Below are 24204 nucleotides of genomic sequence, written 5' to 3' on the forward strand. Positions count from 1 at the left end.
CGCGCGCGCGCGTGCGCGCGTGCGCAGAAAAGCCGGTGCTCAGTAGCGCGGCGAGGTGAAGAGAAAGCGGTGCCGCACGGCGCGGTGGTGGAGGTGGGTACGCTGCCCGTCTGGCGGGCGGGGGGCGTGGCGGCCCGCCGCGGGGGCTACCAGGCCTCGAGGACTGCGGGGCCAGGTCGCGGGCTGTCACCGTGGGGGGGGGGCGTGTTGAGGGAGGGGGCGTGGGGGCCGGACTGCGGGGCCTCCGTCCGAGGTGAGGCGCGGGGGCCGGCCGCAGCGCGGGGGTCCGGGGCCCTCGGCCATCCTCCTGGCACCACTGCCCGCTTGCCCCCGCGGACCGAGCGCCGGGCGGGGCGTAACGCGGGGCCAGAGCCGACCTGGGTCCCGCCGCACACGCACCCCACGGGCAGGGCCGGTGCCCCTGACCAGCCGCGGTCTGTGTGCCGGCCAGCCCAGGGCGAGGCGTCAGTCGGAAGGAGCTGCCTCTGTGTCGCTCCTTCCTTGGGCCACTTTCAGTCTCTGCGGGGTAGGAAATCTTCTTTTGGGTTCGAATTTACAACATTCCCTGATAACGTTCTGCTGTCGAAGACTGACAACTGCTCCCCTTACAGCCCTCCGCTTGCCTCAGGATGAAATGCCCACCCAGCGTCTGAGCCCTGTCTGGCGGGTGCCCACTTGGCGTGACCGATTTGCCGGGAGACAGAAGCATTTCCACAGGGCCCCTGGGCACTGTGCTATCTGAGTTTTAAGTAAGCACAGCTGGAGATTGGGGATGGGCTGCACCTGTCCACCGTTTTCTCCCAGCAGGGTTAGGTGGCCTGGGCACAGGTTTTCATCTCTGACCTTACTCAGTGTGGGAACAGACATGCTGTGAGCGTCCTGGATTACCCACTCCCTGCCTGGGCTGACATTAAAGGCCAAAGGTTGTCTAAGGACCACCTGGGCTGTGCAGAGGCACAGATGGACTGTTAGATCAGTGGTGTGCTGGAGAGACACAGGCCTAGTGGCTGATGTGGCTGTGATGCTGGTGCTGTGGTCTTTCCCCAGATGCTTATTCCAAGTCATTAGTCTGTCTGCCTTTCCAGGGTCAACAGAAGCCCTTGAAGGTGGTTTTCCTTATTTCGTTGTATGTTTGCTCCAGAGTCAGCAGGGACTTCCAGGCAATGGCAAAAAAGACCATCCCATTATTCCGCAGACGTATGGCTATTTCCTGCACTTGAGGGTGAGAGCTCCATCTTCACTTTCTATCCTCAGCACATAATAGGCACCTGTAAATGTTTGCTTAATTGTCTTGAAGACAAGTATGCAGGTTTTTGTTTTTGTTTTTTTAAGGGATATAGGCTGTGATAAACAAACCCAGATAAGAAAAGATCAAGAAACCTCACAAAGGTGTTACAATTCACAGCAGTTTAAAGCCAGTGGATGACCCCCACATGGCTTCCCTTTATTGTGAACATTGGTCCTCATCTAATGTCAGCCCTCAGATAAAGCCTTTAATTGAAGTGCTTATCTGGTAATGAGTGCTCTGTTTAGAAGCTTGTCCTTCCTTGTGAACAGGGCTGGAGGCCCATTACATTCATCTTTGCTCCCTCATTACCTGACTTTGAATGGGCAGGGGTTATCTCTGAATGGTTGTTGAACCAAGGTGCTAAAACTAGTGTACTGGTTTTCACCTGGGAGTAAGGGTGACCTTCTGGAGATGTATAAGTAATCTAGTAATCTAGGCAGGCTTTTCATAACAATAATAAAATTTACCCCCTGGACCTGCAAGTTCACCAGCAGGTGGGCCTCATCAGCTCTTGACCACACCTGCCAGGACTGTCCAGAAGGTCAAGTGACCTTGGGCACGCATTGTTGCTTCTAATTCTTATTATAGTCTAAGCCAACTGCAGATGACATATTTAAGTGTTTGCTTTTAGAAGGTTTCTGGTTTAAAATACACAAGGACAACAAAGCAGGTTATAAAAAAATCACTTAACATTTACCCTGTTCAATGTTTTACCTGTTTGAGCATACCTTTTCTGTTATGACAACTCTGTACATGGAAGAAAGAAGCCTTTTTTTAACTCGGAGCAGCAATTTCAGTGGCTGTTTCAAGTGTCACTTTCCAAGTGGAGATAATATCAAGGAAACAAAAATCTCAGCTTTTTACTAAGAATCAACTTGAATTCATTATTCAAAGGTTTTGAAAATTTTATTCTGCACAAGTTTATTGAAATCACACTGCACTTGAGGAGGCCCTGTGGCTACAAAGTTGAGTGAGTCTGCCCATAAGGAGCTTATAGTGCAGTGAGGAGACGGGTCAGTGACCTGTGGCACTGTAGGAGGTGCTCCCATAGAGGTGGACAGAGCTTGCTTTGGGCACAGAGCGACATCCAGCTGGCCTTTGATGGAGGTTCCTGAGAAAGGCTTGAGCTAAATTTTGAAGAACAATAGGAATGACAAGATCATAAGAAAAGAGCCTTCCAGGCAAAGAGACAATGTGTGTGAAGTAACAAGGTCACGGCCCACTACCAGCTGTTGGGCGAAGTGCAGTGGGTAGCTTTGGTGGTTGGGGTAAAGAAAGAGAAAAGTTAAGGAGCTGGGCTGGCAGCAGATCTTGAGAGGCCTTGAGTACCAGGCCCGAGTTTGAATTTTACCCTGATAGCAGTGGGAAGCCACCAAGAGACCTTGGGTCTGCGAGTGACTGATCAGATTGTGTTCTCCACAGGTGACTGGGCAGTGGTGGCCAGGATGGGTTGATGAAGGGCTGCATTGAGTCAGGGGTGGTTAAGGGACCACTGTGGCACATCTAGTAAGATGTAAGCTTAGCCCAGCACCAAGGAAGGACAGTGGGATACAGAAAGGAGAGCAAAACTGTGAGACAAGTAGCTGTAGGGATGGGGGAAAGGCCAGGGAGAAAGGAAGACTTAAGGAATAGTCCAAGATTGGGTGACTGGCAACTGAGCCCATGCCACACACTTAGTATGCAGGAAGGGGACAGGCGTGGGGGCAGGTGATGACTTTTAGTTTGGACATGTAGAACTGAGGGTTGGTAAGACTTCCCAGCAGTAGGTGGATATGTGATGGTCTGGCACCAAGGAGAGACCATTTTGGAGACTCTTTCCTGTGTGGCAATGAAGCTGAGGGTGAAGTGGTCTTCCCAGGAGAGTGTATAGAGTGAGAAGACTGAACCCTGGAGGTATCTAATGTTTTATGTTTGTAAAACAAAGGTTAGATAAGCTAACAGAAGTCTGATTAATAACCCCTTACCTTTTTGGGGTATGGGGCAGGATGGTAGGCTTTTTATGTCTGTGACAAAGCCCTGTTTTGTTGGTTAGAGTAAACAGTGGGATGTAAGATGCTAAAGGTGTAAAATCACATGCTTGATTCCAGGGACCTTCCCGTCTCACGTGTTTATTTGCCTTTTGGGAAAGTTCCAGATTGTCATTCATCTCAAAGGACCGTATTTCACTCCAGACCAAGGGTTGGTCCTCTCAGAGCATTCTCACAATTAGGTCTCTGAAAAAAAGACCTTCTCAGACCCAGAGATAGATCCAAGGTTGCAGAATTCTCGGGGTCCCCTCCCTGTCCTTCCAGGACCCCAGTTTCTGTGTGGTACCTCAGTATTAGCAGCAGGTGGGACTTTGGAAAGACTACTGAGGCTACAGAGGCCAAGTGTGTGGTGGCTCCTCCCCACTCTTTCTCCCATGCTTAGGAGTGGTGGGGGGTAGAGGTGAGGAAAGGCCGATATTGCGAAAGGAGCCCCTATCTGTCCACAGGGCTGGCCCAGCTTCTAGATAAGTGCATAGGCCATTAGCAGTTATTTTTGTCTCTGATAACTATCTCCCTTAAGGGTTGTGAGATAAGATCTCATTCTGTCCTGTACAGTTATGTCTCCCTGCCTGATTGGGTACTGCTGGCAGGGGTCACATGTGAGCAGTCATGGTTTCTCCCTCCATCCCAACCAGGTGTGCTCTCTCTCTTTACAGGTGAGTGAGAACACACTGCACATGGCTTGGCCTGTTTCCCACAATCCGAAACTCTGTGTCTACCTAATTGTTACACAATTTTAATGGGGTACCACACGCATTGAGGGTTGTTTACCCAGCTGTAATTCTGTTACTAATCAGAGCCCTTCCCTGTGAAGTGTTCTAAATGTAGAATTAAAAGCTCCCCTCACCAATGTCCGTCCCTTCAGCTTTTCCTTGAATCATTTTGTCATGTTCCCTCATTCTCCTTTGTAATTCCTTTTCCAGCCAGGGACATTCCAGCCTTCATTTCTTGGTAAACCTGTGGGCCTCAAAAGGATGTCAGTGTATACATTAATCCTCCTGCTTCTGGCATCTTTCCCTGCCTTCATGGTCTGGCCCCTCCCCACTTCCCAGCACGAAGGAGTACTGGGCTTCCTTGGCAGCCCCGGGTACCCCAGGCCTCTCTGTCTCAGGTCCTTTGGCTTCTTAGAGCCCGTGAGGCTGGACTATAGAATTGTTTTGGGTTTTTTTGAGAATTGTCTTTTAATCTGAGCCACTGTGCTCTCTGAGGCCCTGTCCTGTGCCCACGCTGATCCTACTGCGTCCTGCCACCTCATCTTTCAGGACTCAGCCGAGGCAGGGCTGACTCAGGAAACCTTCCTGGTCCCTCTTTCCTCATGGGCTGGGGGCCCAGACACCCTCTTCTTTCCTCTCATAGCACCTGATTTGGCATGGCCAGTATACCCATGGCCCCACAGCCAGAAGCTCATTGACAATTGGGGCTGGGCCTTGCATCACTTGGTACACCAGCATTCAGGAAGTGTCTTGAATACCTATTAAAATGACTAAACCTGCAAGACTCCTCCTGACCTGGTTCTGTTGTCAAGTCTAAAAATACTTGTGGAGAACCTGCTAGGTGCCTGGTCTTCCGAGACACATCTGTTGAAGGCACCTTGCTTGGAACTCTGACCAGTCAAAATTCTAAGGCTGCTGACAGCCAAGTCCCTCTGATTCTCATTCTCTGCTGCTAGCTGGTTTATCTTGTGCCCTTGGGAGAGGGAGTAATGTTTTCCCAGACCTGCTGTTGGGAGGACCTTTTGAACTCAGAAGATAAAGATCCTGAGTTAGCAGAGCCCCATTCCAACCCAGCCCCTGCCTGTGGGTGGACCAAACCAGGCAGGGAAAAGTGTTCTGCCTGAGAAAGAGATGCAGGGAACTGTTTTGAGTGGCCAACAAGGTTGGGACTCTGCCCTGCCTGGGGCCCCATGCCAAAGGCTCAGGCGCCATTGGAAGACCTGCATTTGAACTTCTGAAAGGCGGCAGGCAGATGGACCAGCCAACCGGCCTGCAGGTGCTGTGACTAGTGCCTCCTGTTAATGGTTACACCCTTTGTACCTGGCACGTGCCCTCCATTGTATGCTACTAGCAAAGCCACTATCAAGTTCCCCAGTTCCCGGCTGCCTGATAGTCATTGTGGAATGCCAGTTGCCATTAATATTTGAAAAATCCCTGTGCTGTGCTTCAAGGCTGAAGCAGAGCATGGCCTGCCTTCCTGTCATGTGAAGATGCCTGCTGGGAAGGTCATATGCCTAGAACAAGTTGGTGAATGTTCCCTGTTGTTATTTTTGAGTATTAAATTTTCTTCTTGGGTACAGGTAGTTTGGGACTTTTCTGAGTCTGCATCTGTTTCCTTCATTTGTTTCCTCCTTGGGTACACTGGGTATGGTGTGAGACACCGAGGCACAAAAGTAGAGTAGAAGAGCTGGACTCATGAGCATGTCATCATAACGGCATGCCAAGAGTTAAAAAAGATTTGGACAAGGATGGGTAGAGCGCAGCCAGGGGTGCCCTCAGCCCTGCCCAGGGGTTGGGAAGGGCTGATGAAGGAGGGGGCATTTAAGCTGATGCTTGAAGCAAATTGGACTGAGAGGAGAAAGGAAAACAGGTGTGTCCTGCCTTTCTTCCTTCCCGACTGTGAAACTGTGAATGTGTCCCTGTGCATGTGGCATGGGGGCTGCAGTTGGCGCCCTATGCCCAATGCTTCGGAAGCTGCCTTTGGAAGGCAGAGAGGGCGGGGGACCAGGGAATGATTTCAGATAGAGAGTAGGGCAAAGTGCATTGGGAGCCAGAGCTGAACGTGTTGGAGTCACACGGAGTGTGCAAAGGATGGGAGACGTTCAGGAAAGCAGTTGGAGATATGAGACTTTAGTTCACAAGAAGATTTTAGGCTGAGAAGAGGATGGACTCCTATAAAAGGGACACTTAAGAGACAGGCAGAGGGACAGGAACAGCAGCAGCCAGAGAAGTGAGACAGACACGAGGGAGGGGTTTCAGGAGGCCCAGCGAGAGGAGCGCTGAGAGCACTGGGGTAGCTGTGTGTGCTTCAGGATGATAAGGGCCCAAAGGTGTCCGTTAAACGATCTGGCAGCTGGGCAGTAAAGGCGGGAGGGTGGGAGATCAGCTTAACTTGCTCTTGCCAGAAGGCTGGCTGGGAAGGAAAGGAGGAGGGGGGGGAGAGGAGGAGGAGGAGAAGAAGAGGCAGAGCTGGAATGGAATGTCAGGTTCTGTGGGTGGCTGTTTTGGGGCCTGTCTGTAACAGCAGAGAGGGAGCATTAAAGATGCAGGAGTGAGAACGGGACGGGAAGGAGGGACAGTAAGGGGCTCTGTTCTGGGTCTGAGGAGTTCCACATGGCAAAGAAAGGTACCTCCTCTCAGCAGGAGAATTGGAGTCCCCAGGAGGTGAGGTCCAGGACAAAAGGTGAGGGTACAGATCAAGGGCCAGGGTTAGAGAGGAGAGGAACCTCCTGCCTGGCACCCCATTCTCGGGAGAGAAGGAGGGCAAGGGGCCAGGTAAGCTTGTGCAGGGAATAGGAGAGGGTGCTGATGAGGTGTGCCAAGAAGGGCTGCCGGGTCTTGTGCAGGGCAGCGTGATTTTTCCCTCTGCAGTTGGTATGAGCACGGAGAAATACATTATCAGTCTGGCTTCTCTGGAGAGTTTTGCCGGTGGCTGAGACAGGAGCACAGGATGAGCTTGGTGGAACAGGTCTAGGCTGAGCAGGCAAAGATATAAAGCCACGAGGGGCTGGTGGATGAGGGAGATGGAGTCCCTCAGGTGGGAGGAGGGCAGAGAAGAGCTCCAGGAAGGGGTTAGAAGAGAGTGGAGTATTTGTGATATTTGATCTCTGGGTGGAGCGGTTTCTGGGGCTGACCAGGGTGTGGATAAAATGGTAGAGCTGTAAAGGCTTCTAAAGGTAAGGGGAGCTTTGCCTCAGGACTGCCTATGAACCCTCGAATGCCCTATAATGATGGTAGCCCAGGGAAGGAAGCCATGAGCTGGAATAAGAGGAGGCTAGGTCCTGGGAAGGTTCTGGAGAGGGGTGCAGGGTCCTGGGGAGAGCCCAGGTAGGGGTGGGCAGGGTCCTGGGGGAGAGCTGCCTGCTGTTTGGCCAGGAGGAAGAAGGGTGCATTGTGGGAAAGGATGAGATGGTGGAGGTTGTTTGCCACAGACAGGCTCCAGAGGAAGAAGAGAGGTGGGAAAGGGGTAAGTTGGGTAAAAAGCAGGGCAGCAAGGTAAGGGAATGTGGGGGATCAGTGACAGTGTCATGAGAGGCCATCTGTAGAATTGGGAGTCATCCTACAGCTGAGGCCTTGGGTGGGGAGATGAGGTTTCTTCATCCAGTGTTCTAGACGAAGTCCTGAAGCTGTGTCTCTGGGGGGCTACAGAAAATTCCTGGGGTGGGATTAGGCATTTCCCTGGCCTCTCCCCTGGGTAGGAGGGAGGACTGGGCCTCTCATTAGGAAATCAGACTTGACTCAGGCTTGAGAGGAAGCTTCCAGGATAACATAACAGGAGAGAGCGTTCATCACTGCCTTGGAGTGCGCCTTGCTCTAGGCCTGCTCTCACACCCAGGCCTGTCCCGCCTCTCTGGTTGTCCAAGGTGGATGGCTTCAGGACTATCCCCCTACCCCTCACCTCCCTCCACCTTCTCCTTCCCAGAAGCCCCTCCAGCTGTCCCTCTGGACCTACCCCCCTACCGGAATGCTATGCAAGCTGAGTTGCACTCAGCCACCCAGACATGCTCTCCCCTCCCACACACAGTCATCCCTTCCCTATCCTGCTGCCACATTCCCCACCTGGCCAGCTGCCTCATATCACAGGCACCCTGAGCATCTCATTATCAGGCGGTGAACATGTCTATGTGTGTCTTTCTCATCCCCAGACCTCGCACACCTGAGAGCTGGAGTGGGGTGCCATCACCTCTGCATGCCTGTCCCCTGATGCCAAGTAGGTGTCTAGGGCTTCAGTCATTCTGCTGTGTCTGGCTTGCTCCACTGTGCAAGCGCCACCTCACTGGGGATTGATGGTCTCTAAGGTAGAAGAACTGCCTAGGGAGCAAATGTTCTATAATAATTCCGCTCTGGGAAACTGAGAGGAGCGTGCATTTCTTTGTTATGTGGAACTCCTCAGGCCCAGAACAGAGCCCCTCACTGCCCTCCTTCCCGTCCTGTTCTCATCTGCCAGGCTGGAGCTGCAGCCTCCTTCCTCTTAGTTCTTTGTTTCCTGGTCCTGCTCTTGGGAAACGGATGTAGGATTACTCAGACTGGAGAGGAAGAACTGAGACATAGCAGCTGACACCAACAGCGCATCCACCCTGTCCTGTGGAACAGTGACTAAGGCCCAGCCAGGCTGAACCCTGGGTCCTTGGACTATAAGCTGTTCCTGAAGCCAAGGTGGGGTGGTAGTCAGGCCCCCGCTGGGTAGGGGGCAGTAGGAGTTGGTAGGAGTCCTGGTGAATGCTAACCTCCCTCTGCACAAGGATGCCTTTTCCCCTGATGGGACCACAGTTGGCCCTTTGGTAGCATCTGGATATATGAGGGGGGCATCTGTGAAGTTGAATGGGTGACAGAGAAGTTCAGGAGCCAACGTGGGCGTCTGGGCCAAGGGCTGGGTGTCTGGGCAGCACCTCGGCACAGCAGCCCAGGGTTCTGCTTCCAACCTGAGCTGCTCTGGCATTTGCCTGAGAGTCATCTATGTTATTACAGGCACTTTTAACTCCAAAATGTGGGGCTGCCTCTGCCCCACCCCTGAGCCAGAATTCTCTATTCATTGCTTGAGTACTGCCCCCCCCCACCATTGGTTACCTCATCTGGTGGACTCCAAACCATGGTCAGTCTCTGGGGTCCACCCCATCTTCTCCATCTTCCCTGACAAGCCTTGGCCCAGCCCTCCTCATGCCTCCTCTGCCAGGGGGATTTTTTTCTAAAATGCACATCACCTTCTGCTTAGACCCTCCTCCTGCTGCCCCCTGTGCAGGAGTGACGTCCAGTCTCCTAGTGCAGCTGGCATGCAAGGCCCTCGGACCCTCTCATCCCACCTCTAGCCTCTCAGTACCGCCTGCTGGAGGCTCCCCAGCCTGCTGTGCTCTCCCTCATGCACCGCAGTGGGCTGACTCCCCATCTTTATGGTCTCCAGGTACCATTGTTCCTTCTGCAGTGCTCATGTGGAGTCAGCGTCCTTCCTTGGTGGTCCCCCACAGCCCTGTCTGGTCTTACAGCACTTCTTGCTTGGGCCGTGCCCATTAGTCTCTTTCGAGAGTTGTGTTTTACTCTTTTATCCCCAGTGCCCTGCCCAGGACCCAGCACAGAAAGGCAACTCAATAGAAGTTTGTCAAATGAATAAAAGTTTAGGGCAAAGGGAGTTGTGATGGGGTACTGGGCCCCCTCAAGAAAGGTGGCCTGGACGGGAGGCGCAGCACAGGTGGTTAAGATGGAATCGCCAGGCATAATGTGAGGGTCTATGTCACATGAAAGTGAGTTTGTTTTCAATGCAGAGGTCTCATGACTCATCAGACTTGGGGTGGTGTTTTGGGACAGCAGCATAGCATTGAGAAGCCAGCCCTGAACTTGCGGAGGAGAGAGCAGGGGTGGGGCTGGCTGTCCTGTGTGGGAGAGGGCTCTCGGGCACTGTGGGGTTGCCATGAGCACTCTGGAGGCTGACAGACCAGTGATGGTTCTCTCTGTGCTTGGGGATCCCCAGGTACCTCGATGTATCCCAGCTTCCTCATCTATAAAGTGGAGCAAATCCCTGCACCATGAGGTTGTCCTCAGGATTAAAGGATATAGAAATGCGAAGCCAAGTCGCCTGAAGCTAGCAGCTGGGGGATTTATGTTCACTGGTCCCTAAGGATAAGGTTAGAGGGGGTCCTATTGAACCCCAGCTGCTTGGTCCTGTTGTCTCCTGCCCCACTGTCCACAGTGAGGTCTAGTCCTTCCTTCTGTATTTGCTTTCCCTCCCACTCTGCTCCTGCTCAGAAATCTTGAAGGGCTGCATGCAGAGCCAGCTGGTGCAGGGGGTCCTGGGCTCCTCCCACCCCGCTGGCCACCACCCTGTTTCCGTGTGCATACTTTGGGGGGTTCTCTGTGGTGCTGTGGGCCTGTAGCCGCTGAATGGGGCCCCTAATACATTGGGTCTCACCATGTAACCTTGGCAGACCCAGGATAGTGTACTTTGGCCATAGGGAGCATTGGTCATGAGCTGGACAGAGGTATCACTGACATAACAAGATAATATTTTGGGGAAGTAGAGGTCACTCATTTCCACTTAATGTTATTCTTTTTAAGAAATAGTTGCTTCCTATTGGGTAACCTGAACTCTCAAAACAGGTACAGTATTTGTAAAGAAAAGGGATGTGGGGGTCACCGGAAAGGGCTTACTGGGTGGGAAGCAGCATTATAGCAGGGAAGGAGAAACAGATCTGTCAGAGAGGCCAGTTGGAGGGACCACCCCTGAGAGAGAGCAGGAGACCTGCGTGGGCCTGGGGGAGAACCTTGGTGGCAGCCTCCTGTGGCTGCACCTCTCCCATGAGGAGGGGGCATGCTTAGGCCCTTCTATAGGTCTGATCAGGCGTTGACCCATTGGAACCCTGTCACTCCCCAGATATCTCTGAGCCAGTGCCATCCTCAGGGACCCCCAAGGAGCAGTAACAGTGAGAGGTCCTCGGGACACCTGAGCTGCCCTGGCATGCCAGGCTAGGCTGAGTGCTTTCTGTAAACAGTCACAGTTAATCCTAACAACAATTGGCTTTTAAACACATCCGTTGGATCACATCCATTCGCTGCTTCCCACTGAGCTTAGAATAAAACCCAAACCTCTCCCTGTGCACGATCCAGGCCGTGGGTCTCTGCTGCTCTTGCCCTCGCTCACTGTGCTCTGGCCACACTGGTGCCCTTCTCTTTCTGGAGCACATTGGGCCTGTTCCTGCCTCAAGGCCTTTGCACCTGCTCCTCTCCAGTGTGACCTTTCCTCATCTCTCTGGCTGCTTAAATTGGGTGAGAGCCATCGTGACGACCCTAGCTAAAGTAGCCCCCACCCTCCAGACGCACTCTGTGGTGTTCCCACTACCTGAAATGATCACTGTCTGCAATTCCTGTGAGTCTAACAGGATGTTGAGTGGCATTTTTCCTTTCTCCCCAGAATTGCAGGCTAGGCCCAAAGCTGAGGACAAAAGACACAAAGTACAGTTGACCCTTGAACAACATGGGGACTAAGGGGCACTCCTGAAGAGAAATCAGGGGACACCCCACCACCACCCACCCACACAGTCGAAAATCCACGTATGTAGCTTTTGACTCCCCAAAAACTTTATCTGATGACAACTAAAGACAAGAATCATTTTCATTCCTTAAAGTATAAGCTTTGTTATCTCCTGTTTATGATTCTTCCCTAAGCTGTTTCTTCAAAAAAAAACCCAAAAAACTTTACTAATAGCCTACTGTTGACTGAAAGCCTTACCAATAACATAAATAGTCGATTGACACATATTTTGTATGGTATATATATTTACATGCTGTATTCTTACAATAAAGTAAGCTAGAGAAAATAAAATGTTATTAAGAAAATCATAAGGAAGAGAAAATACATTTACAGTACTGAAAAAAAATCCTTGTATAAGTGGACTTGTTGTTCACTCAAACCTGTGTTGTTCAAGGGTCACCATTTCAAATTCAGGGAGCTGCAGAGAGGTGGGGCCAACCCCCTCCCACAGGGCTGATGGAGAGGTGCCACCTCAGAGAACCAGCCTCAGAGAACCAGCTTGGCTCCCCTCCCCCCCCCCATTCCTTGACAGTGAACTTGGGGAGGGGTGGCCTTTAGGTGAGTGCAGTGTTTGTGGTGAGAAATCATTCCCTCCCTCCCACTCCCGAGGCTGAGGGAAAGTGGTTTTCCCAGGCACCTGCTGGCAGGGCTCTGGCTGGCCACCTGCTCTGGGCTGCTTGATCTGGGGTGAGCGCGAGTGAGAGGGAGTGGGAAGTCACCCACATCCCAGCCAGTGATCCTAGAGGAAGAGCTCAGCCCTCCAGTGTTGCATTAACGCTGGGTGAAATGGACTGGGTTTGTCAGCTCTGTTTTACAGACACACCTGCCATTTGAGGAAGAGCCATGGCTTGTCTGAGGTTCAGGCAAACGAGCAGTGGAGCTGGACTTTGAAGCTAGGCCTGCCTGACTTGAAACTGGATCATTTCCCACATTAGCTCCTGCCTCCATTCTCTCCCCTGACCTTTGTGGGGAACAGGGGAAACCTTGTTTCATGTGTGGGGACAGGTGGTGTAGACAATGTTGTAGGATGGCCGCACACTGCAGGTGGAATAACCAGGAGAGAGCATCACTTTAACTCTAAAACTTACCTCCAGGGTGTGAACACCCAACCTGGATGATTTTTGGTTTTGACCTGTTTCCCGCCTCCCTTCCCAGTAGCCAGCCTTAACTATCTATCTCAGCTGTGAATGTGTAAATGTAAGAAAAGGCTTTGCAGTTTATGCACTAACATATGAGCAGTGATTGATTATCTGAGGTGGAAGAAGGAGTAGGACTGAAGGGATAACGTAAACAGGATTTTACATTTTTACTCTGTAATTGTGTATTCTTTGACATTTGTGTAAAAAGTAACCTAAGGGAACCACCCTGGACCTGGTTTTGTAGATGCCTGAGGAGGTCATTGCAAGACTGTTTGCCCTGCCTGAGGAATGCCATACTCTCTTTTTGGATGGGGGCTTGGAAAGGAGGCCTGAAGGTCCAGGGGCTCCTTCAGGGTCTCCTGCACGTGTCCTTGCCTTGGCGTCCCTCTGAATCCAGCGGATTCCTGGGCAGCTTGCTGCAATAAACAACACCTTGAAGGAGCTTTGCAAAGTATAATAATTGCTTTTGGAGTTTCCAGTTTAATATTCAACCCGAATTTGATGCCAGTTGAGTGAGGGTTGGCGCTATCCTGCCCTGCTCTTGTTCTGTTTATAAACACATTTATTGCCCTGAAAAGGATCTGGTTCTTTTTACACAAACAGGATGGACCTGGGGTCCCTCCAGAGGTTAGTGGGCTCAGATCCTAGAATGAAAGATTTAAACTCTGTAGGTAATTTGCACATGGAAGATTGTGGAGTATGGCCTAGGCATGGCTGCGGGGATGTGAGTGGGCCTGTCGGCCGGCCTTCAGAACCTGGGAAAGAAGGGAATCCTCACTGCTTTCCCTCCCAGGATACAGCTAACAAATTGACTCCCATGAGGGTTTTTTTCTTCTGAGGAAGAAGGTTTCAGCACTGGCAGCAGGCCTGGTTCTGCTGTGGGCAAGGCTTTTCCAGTGGGACACATTAAATGGATGTTGTTGGAAAACCTTATTTTATTTTAATTAAGGTTTTCTATGGGGAAGCCCCTATAAAAACAGAATCAATGGAAATACTGTATATCCAAAGGAACTGGAAGCAGGGACCCGAACAGATACTTGTTCGCGGCAGCAGCATTCACAATAGCCAAACAGTGAAAACAATCCAAATGCCCATTGACAAGTAAATGGATAAATAAATTGTGTTCTGTTCATACAATGTAATATTATTTAGCCATAAAAAGGAATGGAATTCTGATAAATGGAGACGGTCGGGGGTGAATAGTTGGAACAGAGGATTTTTTAGGACTCACTCTATATGATACTGCAGTGCAAATACATATCATTTTATATTTGGCTAAACACATAGAATGTACAACACCAAGAGTGAACTCTCATTAATCTGTAGATTATGGACAATTATGATGTGTCAGTGTAGGTTCATAAATTGTAACAAATGTATCACTCATGGTGGGGAATGTTGATAATGGGAAAGGCTATGTATATGTGGGGGCATGTGGGAAATCTCTGTATCTTCCTCTCAATTTTGCTGTGACCCTAAAACGCTCTAAAAAATAAAGTCTTAAATTTTTAAAAAGGACATTATGACCTTTTTATAAGCCATACACACAAACGGACAAATATTGTATGATTCCACTAATATGAGGTACTTAGAGTAGTCAGATTCTTAGAGACAGAAAGTAGAATGGTGGTTGCCAGGGTGGAGGGGGAATGGGGAGTTAGTGTTTAATGGGCACAGAGTTTCAGTTTGGGAAGATGAAAATGTCCTGGAGATGTCTGGTGGTGATGGCTGCACAACAACGTGAATGTACTTAATGCCACTGTATAGTTAAAATGATTCAAATGGTAAATTTGTTATGTATATTTTACCATAATAAAAAACCCCCACCATATCGAAGTGCTTTCTCAAGACATCTCACAATACAGGTTTTACACTATAATTCTTTCTCCTCAATGTTCTTAAGGTCTTTGCTTTCTGTATTTTCAGATGGATGTTCTAGACTCAAGAGAAACTGGAATGATCTGGTCATTTACCAAAGCTCACTGAAGCAGACCTTTGTGACATCTCCAGACACTTGTACCAACCATCCCAGATGGAAAGATTAGTTTGAGGTGCGTGGGAAGGCTATTGTACTTTTATGCAGAGGACAGTAGCTTTTAGCAAAAACAGATGTTAAATTGTGGTATCCTGAACAGTAGAATTCTAGCTTGCTGTCCACCTGCAGTGACAGAGGGCCTTAAACAGCACATTTTATTGTTTTTTTAATATCTGCCTGAATTTCAGTAGTTGCCCCTAATGGGGAAGCAGCACCAAGTTCCCCAGTATTTCTGACTCGTTTGGACCCAGAAATGTCTAATTTTGAAGCTGAGGCAGCTTCACTTATTTCTCAGCCCTCATGTCTACTCTCCACCTGTGATCCTCCCCTGGAGTGCCGGCCTGAAACCTAGCTGGCATTTTTAGAAAGCTAAGAGCTGACTTCTGAATTCTTACCTGGGGACGTTGGGTCAGAATAGGTGTGTGTCTTCCTCATGATACACAGCTGGTAAAGGCTTAACGCCTTCGTGAACTGAAACAAAGCATCTCTTGACTTAAATGGGTCTTTGTAACCAGCAGTCCCTTCTCAGAAGGCTCATAGGCTACAGGGTGGTGCTGTGTGGGAGCCTGATGGGCATAGAGTTGTGTTCAGCAGGGTCAGGCTCTTGAAGCCCTCCCGGGAGCTCATTTCTAGTCACTCATTACTCATAATCTGTGTGACCTACTCCAGTTACTTTTTTTTATTATTTTATTATTTTTTTAAAGCTTTTGTTGGGGAATTGGGGGAGGGGAACAGCGCTGGGGAATCGGGAGGGGAACAGACAAGTTGCTGTCCTTTTGTTCTTCAGTCTAGTTGTGGAGGACATTGCTTCACTGGCCCATGTTGGTATTATTATTGTGCTCTTCCTGGGTGAGGCAGATCGGTCGCCGGCCTCTGAACAGCCGCTCACAACAGCTCTTGGCCGCTCACACCAGCTGCCAGCCACTCACGCTGGCTGCTGGCCACACACAGTAGCTTATGGCAGCCCACTGCAGCAGGGGCTGCAGCCTACGCAGTTGCCGGTGACTCATGGCAGCCCAGCTCCAAGTCAAGCTGTTGTTCACCATCTTAGCTGTAGAGGGCGTAGCGTCACTGGTCCTCATGTGTGATCTGAACCGGGGCCCTGCTGCTCAGAGCTGACGTCCCAAGCCAGCTTTTAACCAACGTGCCACTCAGCGAGCCCTCCAGTTACTTTATAAGCCCCAGGAAAAGAAGTTAGACTCCAGGCCAGCCGAGTGGTGCATTGGTTAAGAACTGGCTCGGGACGCCAGAGGACCCTGGTTCGGATCCCACATATGAGGGCCAGTGACACTGCCCTCTACAGCTAAGATGCTGAACAACAGCTCAACCTGGAGCTGGGCTGCTGTGAGTCGCAGGCGATGGCATAGGCTGCAGCCCTTGCTGCAGTGTGTTGCCATGGGCTACTGTGTGTAGCCAGCAGCCAGAGTGAGCGGCCAGCAGTCGCAGTGAGCGGCCGTCCAGAAGCCGGCAACTAATCTGCCTCGCCCAGGAAGAGCGCAATGATGGTGCCAACTTGGGCCAGTGAAGCAACATCCTCCACAACTAGACTGAAGAACAAAAAGGACAACTTCTCTGTTCCCCATCCCCCAATTCCCCAATAAAAATCTTTAAAAAAAATTTGTGTCCAAAAAAACAAAGTTAGACTCCAAACGAGAATAGAGAATAGAAAATTCTCCGAATATCCATTTATCTTCATTGGAACCCCTTATAATACTTTATAGAAAGATTCAAACAAAAACATGTTCTTAAAATTTGAAACTTCATACACGTGTATTAAGTATGTTTTTTAATCCTACAGAGTATGGGATGGCAAACATGTTAGCAGAAAAGCCTCGGAGAGGGGGCTGGAGGATTTAGCTGCTCTTTGCCCCCTCCTGGCAGCCCAGGGTCCTCTGCCTGGGCACACCCTGCACTATGGACTCCCTGGGGTACAACTGCTTTGTGGACAGAGACAAGATGAACACTGCCATCCAGGACCTGGGGCCCAAGGAGCTGAGCTGCACCGAACTGCAGGAGCTGAAGCAGCTGGCACGCCAGGGCTACTGGGCCCACAGCCATGCCTTGCGAGGGAAGGTGTACCAGCGCCTGATCCGGGATATCCCCTGCCGTACGGTCACGCCCGATGCCAGTGTGTACAGTGATATCGTGGGCAAGATCGTGGGCAAGCACAGCAGCAGCAGCCTACCCTTGCCCGAGTTTGTGGACAACACGCAGGTGCCCAGCTACTGCCTAAATGCACGGGGTGAGGATGCCGTGCGGAAGATCCTGCTCTGCATTGCCAATCAGTTCCCTGACATCTCCTTCTGTCCCGCCCTGCCCGCAGTCGTGGCCCTGCTGCTGCACTACAGCATCGATGAGGCTGAGTGCTTCGAGAAGGCTTGCCGCATCCTGGCCTGCAACGACCCCAGCAAGAAACTGATCGACCAGAGCTTTCTGGCCTTTGAGTCCTCCTGCATGACATTTGGCGACCTGGTGAACAAGTACTGCCAGGCAGCCCACAAGCTGATGGTGGCCGTGTCGGAGGACGTCCTGCAGGTCTACGCGGACTGGCAGCGATGGCTGTTTGGGGAGCTGCCCCTCAACTACTTCGCTCGAGTCTTTGATGTCTTCCTGGTGGAAGGTTACAAGGTGTTGTACCGCGTTGCACTGGCAATCCTCAAGTTCTTTCACAAGGTGCGAGCCGGGCAGCCGCTTGAGTCAGACAATGTGAAGCAGGACATCCGCACCTTTGTCAAGGACATTGCCAAGACCGTGTCTCCTGAGAAGCTGCTGGAGAAAGCATTCGCTATCCGCCTCTTCTCTCGGAAGGAGATCCAGCTCCTGCAGATGGCCAACGAGAAAGCTCTGAAGCAGAAGGGCATCACCGTCAAGCAAAAGAGGTAGGCAGGCCCCCGGGCTGCAGCGTAGCTGGCCTCTGCGCAGGATGCCAGGGGCCCTCGTAGGGTGGTGCGTTAGTGGAATACATCCTGGGGGCTTGCGACAGCGGCTTGTCCTGCCAGCCTCTTGGTCTGCCTGCTGCCAGCCAGCCATCTGTGAGTGGCTAGAAAACCACGGGAAAGAGAGAGGGCCTTCCTGGCTCCAGCCGCAGGCTGCTGAAGCAGCTGTGGGCACAGAATGTGCTGGCTCCTGTCCTCAGGCCCCAGGCCCATGGCAGAGATGAAAGCTGGGTGTTGACTCTGGGGACAGAAGATCCTGCAGTGAGCTGGGCAGGCTGCGTTATTTCACTACAGCCCCTGCTCTGCCCCTGCAGCTCTGGGATCCTTCGCTGGCCATTCTTGTGGCTGCTGGGCATGGCCCCACTGGCCTGAGCACAGCACACTGGGTAGCAGGGGTGCAAAGGGCCCACAGTATCCTGAGACCATCTCGGCAGCAAACGCTGACTGTAGGCGTGCAGGCCTTTGTTCTGGGCCAAAGGCAGGCGCGTCCTGGACATCAGTACTTGCCACTAACCTCTTCTTGTCTGTTTTATTTTTCTTCTTCTCCATGTCCATTGCTTCCTCCTGTTTTTCAGTGTTTCACTTTCTAAAAGGTAGGTCTGGAAACCACGTCTCCATGCCTGGCTTCTCTCTGTCTTCTGGCCTGGCTATCCCGGGGCCTGGCTGCTTGTGCTGGCTCTCAGGGCTGACTTCAGCTGTGCTGCCTCAGAGCCTAGCTGATGTTCAGGCACCATCTGTCTGTCCTTCTGTCTGTCTGTCTGCTCGGCTGCCTCAGTTGTGCTCTCTGCTGGTGCTTGGCTGGCCCTGAACCATTGTCTTGCCAGAGCTGACTCATTTTCTGTCCCCATTTCCCAGAGAAAAAGTGCTTTTTTGACCCTACCTGGGCTGGGCGCTCTCCCCTCTTAGTAATGGGATGGGAGTGGGGCCCCAGGGAACAGCTCCACCATTTCTTCCTGAGGGTACCTAGGACCAGGCTCTAACGTGGCTGAATAGATGAGACGTTTCCTCCAGGCCTAGCTCCCGGGGTGGGGGGTGTGGTCAGGGCTGGGGTTGCAGCTGCTCTGAACCTCTCCCTGCTTTCCCCAGGCAGTTTGTGCACCTGGCTGTCCACGCAGAGAACTTCCACTCAGAAATTGTCAGTGTGAAGGAGATGAGAGACATCTGGTCATGGATCCCTGAGCGGTTCGCCCTCTGTCAGCCCCTCCTGCTCTTCTCCTCATTGCAGCACGGGTACAGCCTGACCAGGTAATGCCCAGGAGGCCAAGGGAGGCTGGGCCTGCCTCCCTGAGGCCCTGAGGCATGGTCTCCGAGGGCCAGATGGTGAAGGAGGGGCAGAGGGAGCCATGAAGTTGCCCAGCTTCTCACCCTGCCAGGAGTGCTTCCAGGAGGTCATGCTGGAAATGGGACTTTGAACCCGGGCACCTGGATGATGCCCTGCCTCTTCCGGGAGTTCCTTTTCTGGGCTTCTTTCTCACTCCCAGGTGACCCAAATTCAGGGGTCATTGCCATACACGCCACAGCGCCAGGTCTCCATGTAGGCGTTGTGATGACATGGGAGGCAGAGTTTCCACCAGGAGCTTACATAAGTGTAGCAAACGATGACTCGAGGCAACAGATTGTGGTTCTCTACCCCCCGCCCCACATTCTGTCAGTCCACAGAGAGAACAGGTCAGCCCTCTGGAGCTGGGGCTGTGCCAGGTTTCCCCAGGGCACATTGCCTCTCTGGCAGCTTTGTTAGGTGCCGCCTCCCCTGGAGCCTCAGATGGCAGGTGGCTTCAGAAGCTCTGGCTTGAATCACAGGTGACCTGGCAGAACTGACACAGGCAGAGCTGGCCCAGCCCACAGGGCACGTACCAGCTGAAGCCCCATGAACGTTATGACACAGCTGGAGCTGCTTTCACCCAGCCCCCACCTCTATGGGGGTGTCCACTAAGTGATGGCCAAGCAGAGTTGTTGAGGCCATCAGCCAAGCCCTGGGCACCTGACACCACCACAATGGCAGCCTCAGACCTCACTTGCTTCCTTCTGCCACCTGGCTCCCACGTGCTGGGACTCAAGAGGATGTTCCAAGCTTTCCTAGAGCAGGGACCTGTTCCTCTGTTTCTTCTCTGAAGTACCTGGCATGTGGCTCTGCCTGCTGGAGGCTATTTGCCATGCTTCTTCTCTCCCGCCTCATACCAGAGCAGATAGTCCTGGGGCAGCTGACCGCTCAGCCTCCAGGCTGCCTGGCTGGAGCTCCATCTTGGCTTAGAAGAGTGCTCAAGGCCAGTGTCACCAGGTCCTTGACCATCATGCCTGGTCCCCAGGAGATAAGGAAACGCAGTTCCCAGGCCCATCCACCCCTAGACAGCCTGGGTTGCTCAGACGCTGTGGGCGTTGCTCAGCGGAGGCTGGCTCGAGGTGGTGTGGGGAAGGGGTGCAGGATAACTGCTGCCATTAGGACTGGCAGTGTGATCTTTTCTGCCAGGTTCTATTTCCAGTGTGAAGGACACGAGCCCACCCTCCTGCTCATCAAGACCACACAAAAGGAGGTGAGTAGGGACCAGAGGGAGCCTGGAGTCCTGGCCTCTGAGTTCTGGGGAGTCTGCTGCTCTTGTGCCCCAGGAAAGGTGGGTACCCTGGCAGCCTCCACCAGCCTTTCTGCACCTAGGGGCACAGAGCAGAGCTGCCCTCCACAGAGAAGTGAATCCAGCCTCTCCATCTGACCCCCAAGTACCCAGGGCCTCCCTCTTTCCCCTGGGGATTGAGGCCCTCCTGAAATAGCCTGGCTGCTTAGAGGAGCTTAGAGGAGCTTTGCAGAAATGCCTAGTGAGCAAGGCCCCGCCTCCTCCTGCCACAGTGGGCCAGTGCCAGGTGAGTCAGCTTCCTTTACCTGCCTCTACCCCCTGACAGGTAGTTCTCAGGTCCTTGCTCTCTGCAGTAGCTGTCCCCTGAAAAGTCCCCTGAGACATCTAGGGAGGTTGGAGCTCATGCACCCCATCCTGGGGTCTTCTGCATGTGGTAGAGGCTTCCTGTTCAGTGGCTCCCAAACCTGCACCATGGCAGTTTTAGGTTCCTCACCCCATTACAGAATCAGTGTCTGGGTCTCCAGGAGGAATCTGGGCATCTGTGTCATAGCAGGTCACTCTGGTTGTCAGGCACTTTGGGCAAACCCTGCAGCCACTACAGGGTCTTGATTCTAATGATGAAATCAAGCACTTTACTGGCTGACAGGGTGTTGGGGAATGTTGTTGAGTAGCCATACCTCCTGGAAGCTTCCATTTGAGGGGCCTCCTGAGGCTGATGCCCAAAATCAGAGTGTGGACATGTGGCTTGTTCCCATGTTTGAGGGCCAAGGAGGGAAATGAAAGGAAAATATCCCAAACGAGATGATGACGGCCTGGGAAGCCCTCTTACTCCCACCCCCAAACCCTCGCAAACTGCCACTGCCAGTCTTATGCACTCCAAACTCTGTCTCCCCACACCTCAGTCCACCTCCAGCCCTTGCCCTCAAGTCGGGGTGGGGAGTGCTGCAAACCACCACCACCCACCCCTGCCAGCTTTGACCGTACCACAGCCCTTCAGCAGGCCCTGAACGAGGGGACACTCCTTCAGGCCCGCAGGGCACAGCCTCACTCTGGGCCTTTCCCCCCAGGTGTGTGGAGCTTACCTGTCAACAGACTGGAGCGAGAGAAATAAGTTTGGAGGCAAACTGGGCTTCTTTGGGACTGGAGAGTGCTTTGTGTTTAGGGTGAGTAGGTCTACCTACAGGAGCTCTGAGGTCACCAGGCCCAGCACCCCCATCACCTCCGCTCACGTGACTCTGTTTACTGTCGTCATTGCAGTTACCCTACAGGATAACCTCCCGTTTCCTTCTGGTTTGTAATCATTAGACCATGAGCTCCATGAGAGCAGACAGGCTCTTACTTGCCCTGTGTGGCCCTGTCTCCCCAGCCCAGCACAGGGCCTCACACACAGAGGGCTCCAGTGAAGCTTTGTGGGAGGAAAGTGGGGAAAAGGGGCCTTGTGGGGTGCCATGGACCAGTTTCTCATGCTGCCCTTTTGCCCTCAGCTGCAGCCCGAGGTCCAGCGTTACGAGTGGGTGGTCATTAAACACCCGGAGCTGACCAAGCCAGTGTCCTTGGAGACCACTACCTCTCCATCCCTGCTCGGCCGCTCCATGTCCTTGTCCTCGTCCTCATCCTCAGACCCTGCTGACCGCCTCTCACCATTCCTGGCCACTCGGCACTTCAACCTGCCTTCCAAGACTGAGTCCATGTTCATGGCTGGGGGCAATGACTGCCTCATCATAGGTGGGCACCTCTCTCCGCCTCAGGCTGTGCTCAGTTAACCTGAGAGAAGGGTACAGGGTCATGGATGGCCAGCATTGCTGACCCAAGTGGCATGTGCCTCACTCAGGCAGAGCCCTTGTGATGGCAGAGGAAGTAGGCATGAGGGGTGGGAGTAGGGATGGGCATACTGGGTAAACAAGCTGGGAAGAGGGTTCTAGCCAGGAGCTTGGACCCTGGCCGAGGGCTGGTGGGCTTTGAAAGGTCAAAGCTGTGGTTTTAGAGAGGCCTCTGGTAGGTCCATGGCAGGGACAGTGGAAATGCTTAGGGCGGGAGGAAAGCGCCTCGGGGGCGGTGCCAGACAGAGGGGCAGCCACTGACTGAACATCCTGCAGGTGGAGGGGGCGGCCAGGCGCTCTACATTGACGGGGACCTGAACCGGGGTCGCACGGGCCACTGCGACACTTTCAACAACCAACCCCTCTGCTCTGAGAACTTCCTCATCGCTGCCGTGGAGGCCTGGGGCTTCCAGGATCCTGACACCCAGTGACAGGCCTGCACTGATGGTGACTGAGCTGCCGCTGTGGGGTGGGTGGTGGGGCGGTGGCCAGGCCCCCTCTTCAGGGAGGAGATAGTGAGTGAAGACCCCCTCCACATGCATGGACAGCGTTGGGGTGCAGCTGGGGCTCTGGTGCTGGGCAGAAGTGCCAGGGCCTCAGCTGGCCCTGCCTGTCCCTCCTGGCCCTGCTAGGACCTGCTCAGACTTGCCACTGCTTCCACCTTGGACTAGGGCCCTGGCTGCCCTCTGTGGGGGTATCCTGTGCCTAAGGCCTGGAAAGGGCTTCTCATGCAGCCCCTGAGCCTTCCTCCTTTGGGGATTGAGACAGTAGAAAGGCAGAAGGAGCCTGCTGCCAAGTGTGGGTATATAGCACCCCCTGCTGGTGCCTCTTAGCATGGTTCCCATGGAGGGCCAGGCAGCCCCCTGCCTGACCTGCTGCTGTGTGTTGGTCTGGAGAAGAGAAAGGTGCCCTGGGGACTGTTCCTTGGCAGGAGCATCAGCCTGGGGCTTCTGACCCAGTTCCCTCCTCCCCACACTGGCCTCCTGGGGCTGCCTCTTGGACAGTAACCACAAGGTGAAAGAGGGTGAAGAGAAGGACAAGATCTGTGCTGAGCTCTGGGCCCTTCCCAAGGGAGGGCCAAGGGCCAGTGGGATGAAGGGCCAAAAGGGACATCATGTGTCCTTGTGTTTCTGCAGAGCCGGAAGCTTCTGTGGGGCCTCATTGTGTATCCACACTTGGAGAGGCCACCCAGGATGGCCAGGGGAGGGCCCTCTGCGACCCACCCCAAATCAGCCAACTCCATTTCCAGGTGCTTGCCTGGAGAAGCCTGGACCCATGGACCCTTCTCCAGCCCTTTTTCTCTCCAGACGGAGCCTCCTACAGTCTCTGCATTGGCCCCATTTCTTCTCTATGTCGCTGCAGTGACCTGGGCCCCAGGATCCCCTTAGAGTGGTGTTCTGGTCTTACCCAGCCCTACCCACCTCCTCTTCATTGGGCCCCACACTCCTGTGTACCAGGACTGCATCCTCCCCAGCTCCCTGCCCACATGACACCTTTCCCACACGCCCCTTCGCATGGCATGTGTCTTCCCTCTGCATCCCTCTCAGCTCTGGTCGGCCACATAGCATGGTTTTCTTGTGCTGCCACCTCTCCCCTTTTGCCCTGCCTGGCCCTGCACCGGACTGGGCCCCTGCACAGTAGGTGCCCTGTGACCTCCCTCAGCTGGTTCTGAGGGCCTGGGCACCCTGGAGAGCAGAGGAGAGAAGCAGACACCCAAGCATGTGTGCTGTGGCAGCCTGGGCTACAGGTGCCAGGAGGTCCTGCCCCTAACCCAACCCCACTTGGTTCCAGACAGCCCCCTCAGTGCCCCTATATGCCGTGCCCCTGTCCATTTATGCACTGTGCTTCCTGTGTGGTGTTCATCCTCCCTCTACCCACCCACTCAAGCCTCAGCCAGGCCACAGTGGTGCTGAAGGAAGGAGCAGGAACCCTGTGTGGCCTTGGCCAAGCCAATGAACCTGTTTGGAGCTCAGTTTCCCCAACTGTAAAATGACACCAGCCATCCTCTGCTGTCCTCATGGGACTGTTGAGAGGCTGTGAGGGGAGAGATGCTGTCACCACTCACCCCCTCTCACAGACCACTGCAGCCCTTACCACATCCCCTTTCTCTGAACCTCGCCTGTGTTTTGGTGTTCATTAAACACTGTCTCATTACATGAA

General features: G+C 53.0%; 1 protein-coding gene across 7 annotated transcripts; it reads left to right on the top strand.

Moving 5' to 3' along the window:
- Positions 1-24204, top strand: TBC1D24 (TBC1 domain family member 24). 7 transcript variants are annotated; one of them, XM_019648799.1, is made up of 11 exons: positions 19-93; positions 612-749; positions 1086-1222; positions 14613-14737; positions 16520-17600; positions 18233-18250; positions 18744-18902; positions 20125-20188; positions 21292-21387; positions 21709-21949; positions 22321-24204. In XM_019648799.1, exons 5-11 carry the CDS (start codon positions 16636-16638, stop codon positions 22473-22475), a joined length of 1698 nt encoding a protein of 565 aa, XP_019504344.1. In that variant the 5' UTR covers positions 19-93; positions 612-749; positions 1086-1222; positions 14613-14737; positions 16520-16635; the 3' UTR covers positions 22476-24204. The 7 variants fall into 7 exon arrangements, with proteins under 7 accessions (XP_019504348.1, XP_019504349.1, XP_019504350.1 ...); XM_019648800.1 differs by having other exon boundaries at positions 1142-1222; XM_019648803.1 differs by lacking the exon at positions 612-749 and having other exon boundaries at positions 1-93; positions 1142-1222.

This window comes from Hipposideros armiger, unplaced genomic scaffold, assembly GCF_001890085.2.
Source record: "Hipposideros armiger isolate ML-2016 unplaced genomic scaffold, ASM189008v1 scaffold_126, whole genome shotgun sequence".
Classification (NCBI taxonomy): Eukaryota; Metazoa; Chordata; class Mammalia; order Chiroptera; family Hipposideridae; genus Hipposideros; species Hipposideros armiger.

Excerpts from the sequence above, each read along its gene's own strand:
- TBC1D24 (XM_019648803.1), top strand. The coding sequence starts at position 16,636 with ATGGACTCCCTGGGGTACAACTGCTTTGTGGACAGAGACAAGATGAAC. Across the intron at positions 18,903-20,124 it reads CACGGGTACAGCCTGACCAG|GTTCTATTTCCAGTGTGAAG; the intron begins GTAATGCCCAGG and ends CTTTTCTGCCAG. Across the intron at positions 21,388-21,708 it reads GAGAGTGCTTTGTGTTTAGG|CTGCAGCCCGAGGTCCAGCG; the intron begins GTGAGTAGGTCT and ends TTTTGCCCTCAG.